The following is a 2748-nucleotide window of genomic DNA, read 5'->3' as shown; positions in this document are numbered from 1 at the left end:
AGTGATGACTGAAAACTTCCAAATTTGATAAAAAGTATTAACTTGTAGATCCAAGAAACTCAACAAACCTCAGGTAGAATAAACGTAAAGAGAACTTCACCTAGATATACATAGTTAAACTGCTAAATGCCAAAGACCAAGAGAAAAATCCTGCAAAACACAACTCTATACATCATTTGAAATACAAATATATGTAGAAAATGTACAAAGACATGTGGGTGAATGAGATGAATGATAAACACCAAATTCAGGATAGGGAAGAAAGGGAGAATAATCAAATCAGAGTGTGACATACAGGAAGCTTGAATTGTATTTATGATGATTCACGTGTTAAGGCGGACACTGAGTGTAAGGGTTTGCATTATAATATTCTCTAGAGCTTTCTGAATGTTTCAAATATTTCACCACAAAAAAATTATCAAAAGGGTTGTGTTCTCTACTATGTGAAGGAAAAAGAGATGATGAGACACTCTTTTTTACTTTCATAAAAATATTTTTCACAATAAAGTACATTTTCATATTGCTTGCCTGGACTCATTTAAAACAAGTTACAGTTAAAAAAAACCTGCCTCTTAAGTTTCTGACATGCCTCAAGGTGCCAATATAAGATGACTGGCATACCATTGCATACCATTTCGATTATTGGCCTGCAATATCACACTGAAAATGTCATTGACTTGTTCCTAGGTTTTACCTTACAGCTCCAGAGCCGTTCCACACTGCTGGACACTGAGAACAATATGGCCATTCTTTTGAATCTAATCTATTATCGATGGCATCCTAAGGAAGAAAAGAGTTAACACCATCAAGAAAATGTTGTAAACTCCAGGATATTTTTGTTCGTTTGTTTTGCATAAAATTCAATTAAGGAACATAAGGATAAATATTTAATAAAGTAAGGTCAGCCCTTTTGAAACTCACCAATTTTACTTGCTTCAAAAATTAATGCAATCATTTACTGACTCATTAAACTGATATTTATTGCATGCCTACATTTCATCATCTGGAGAGTCCCCACACTGGTGTGAAGATTCCAGGCATCTTATCAAGACCTTTACATCTAGAGTGCTGGGTTTTCTAAACACCATCGAGTCTGGACATACCTTAGGCTCGCCCCTCCCAGCAGTGGCTCTACAACAGGATATGCACCCTGGCCTAGCGGCACACACACAATCCAAGGGGGTGAGAGAAATGTTTTTTCATTTCATTTTTTTAATTCTCCTTTTTTAGGGTTACACTTATGATACACTATGTGTGTGCATATACTACATACATTGTTTTATTAGTATAGTAATATACAGTTTATAAGTAAATAATCATGTGCTGTAGGCTCGTGTCCACATTTTTTACGGTTAAGTGTGCATGATCAATAAAAGTTGGATATCAGCTTTACAGCAGGACAGTACAAGTACTATTAATAAGTAGGCGCAAGGAGTGGGCACAAGGTTCTCAGTAGTCTAAGAATATTTCAGTAAGAGTGCAGCAAACTATGAAATCAAGTTTCAGGAGATATCCTGAAGGTCTCAGATTGCCACTGAGCCAAAAGTGGATTTTCTGAATTTAACATGCAAATCGTTGATAAAGGGTTCGAGAAAGTCAATTCTTATTTTAAAAATATCAGCCAAGAACAACTACTTAGTTTTATATCCTTGTTATGGGTGAGGAAAACTAAATTTTATGTTGCAGAAAATAAAGTCTAAATTCTTTAAATTTTTCATCTATGATTAGGCATGTGTCAATGACATAAAATTAGCCAAGCAAAACAGAAAAATCGTAGTAATAAACTGCACCCAATTAGATCCCAAAGGAAAGTAAAATTGGGGCTTAAGTCAAAGGAAAATTGGAATAAGTGGAACTATATGATTATGACTGAAGAATCAATGTTACTTTACTGAGCTCATAATGCAATTTTTATTAGTCCACTTTCTAATTTCCTATAATTGAGTATTATTTTCTAAAAGCAGAGAGTACTAAAGGCATCCACTATTTGTTGGATATAATATCAAACTATAGTGAGGTTTACATTTTAATCACAAATTCATTTCCAAGAATATTAGATTCTAGCACTTTCTAATAGTGACATATACAAATGTTATTTTGAACTTTCATTCAAATAAATTATTCATATTTTCATTCAAATTATTTATATTTCTGCTACATATAGTTATTTAAAACAACAGCAGTGTTTTCATAAAGCATGTATATGCTTTTTTAGTTTGAGGCAGTCAGTGGTGGGAGTTTTTTGAGGACTTCAGGAAAGAATCTTCAAGAATGTCCTCTCTTCCCCTGATCCCCAGATACAGCTTTCTTTTGTGAACCTTCCCAGTACTGCAGAAAATTCCTGATCCACAGATATGCTCAGACTGACAGATAAACATACAAAGAGTAAAGAATACACTATACAAGGGCATTTGGGGTTTAAGCAAAATTTAATGAATTTTACCTCCAAAATATCTTTGATAAAAGGTGTCCATCGAGAAAGTTGGAAAGTTTCTTCTGCAGACCGATCCTTTCTTAATGATTTGCTTTGTTGAGACTAATATAATTAGAAGAAAAAATTAAAAATCAGTAATTTATTTAGTGATATTCTCTTGTTTTCTAACAGGTATTTAATTTATAGCAAATACTACATTGCATTTGACTTAAGATGGGAAGTGCCTACTCAATCTAAATAGTGCAGTCATATAACTTCACAGTATTTTGTTTTAATAATAAAATTTATAATAGTATCAGAAAGTTTTACTCAAA

At 33.1% G+C, this 2748-nt stretch overlaps 1 protein-coding gene across 1 annotated transcript in view; it reads right to left on the bottom strand.

Annotated features, from left to right (window-relative positions):
* STXBP3 (syntaxin binding protein 3) overlaps positions 1-2748 on the bottom strand; it is a 54236-nt gene that overhangs the window by 7440 nt on the left and 44048 nt on the right. Inside the window, exons 18-19 of the mRNA XM_015595389.2 lie at positions 2444-2536; positions 695-780 (exon numbers count right to left, since the gene is read on the bottom strand). Coding sequence (XP_015450875.1) covers positions 695-780; positions 2444-2536 — 179 coding nt within the window. The remainder of the gene's footprint in view (positions 1-694; positions 781-2443; positions 2537-2748) is intronic.

This window comes from Pteropus alecto, unplaced genomic scaffold, assembly GCF_000325575.1.
Source record: "Pteropus alecto unplaced genomic scaffold, ASM32557v1 scaffold106, whole genome shotgun sequence".
NCBI lineage: Eukaryota > Metazoa > Chordata > Mammalia > Chiroptera > Pteropodidae > Pteropus > Pteropus alecto.
The sequence above is the reverse complement of the archived record's forward strand: the minus strand, read 5'-3'. Positions and strand labels throughout refer to the sequence as shown.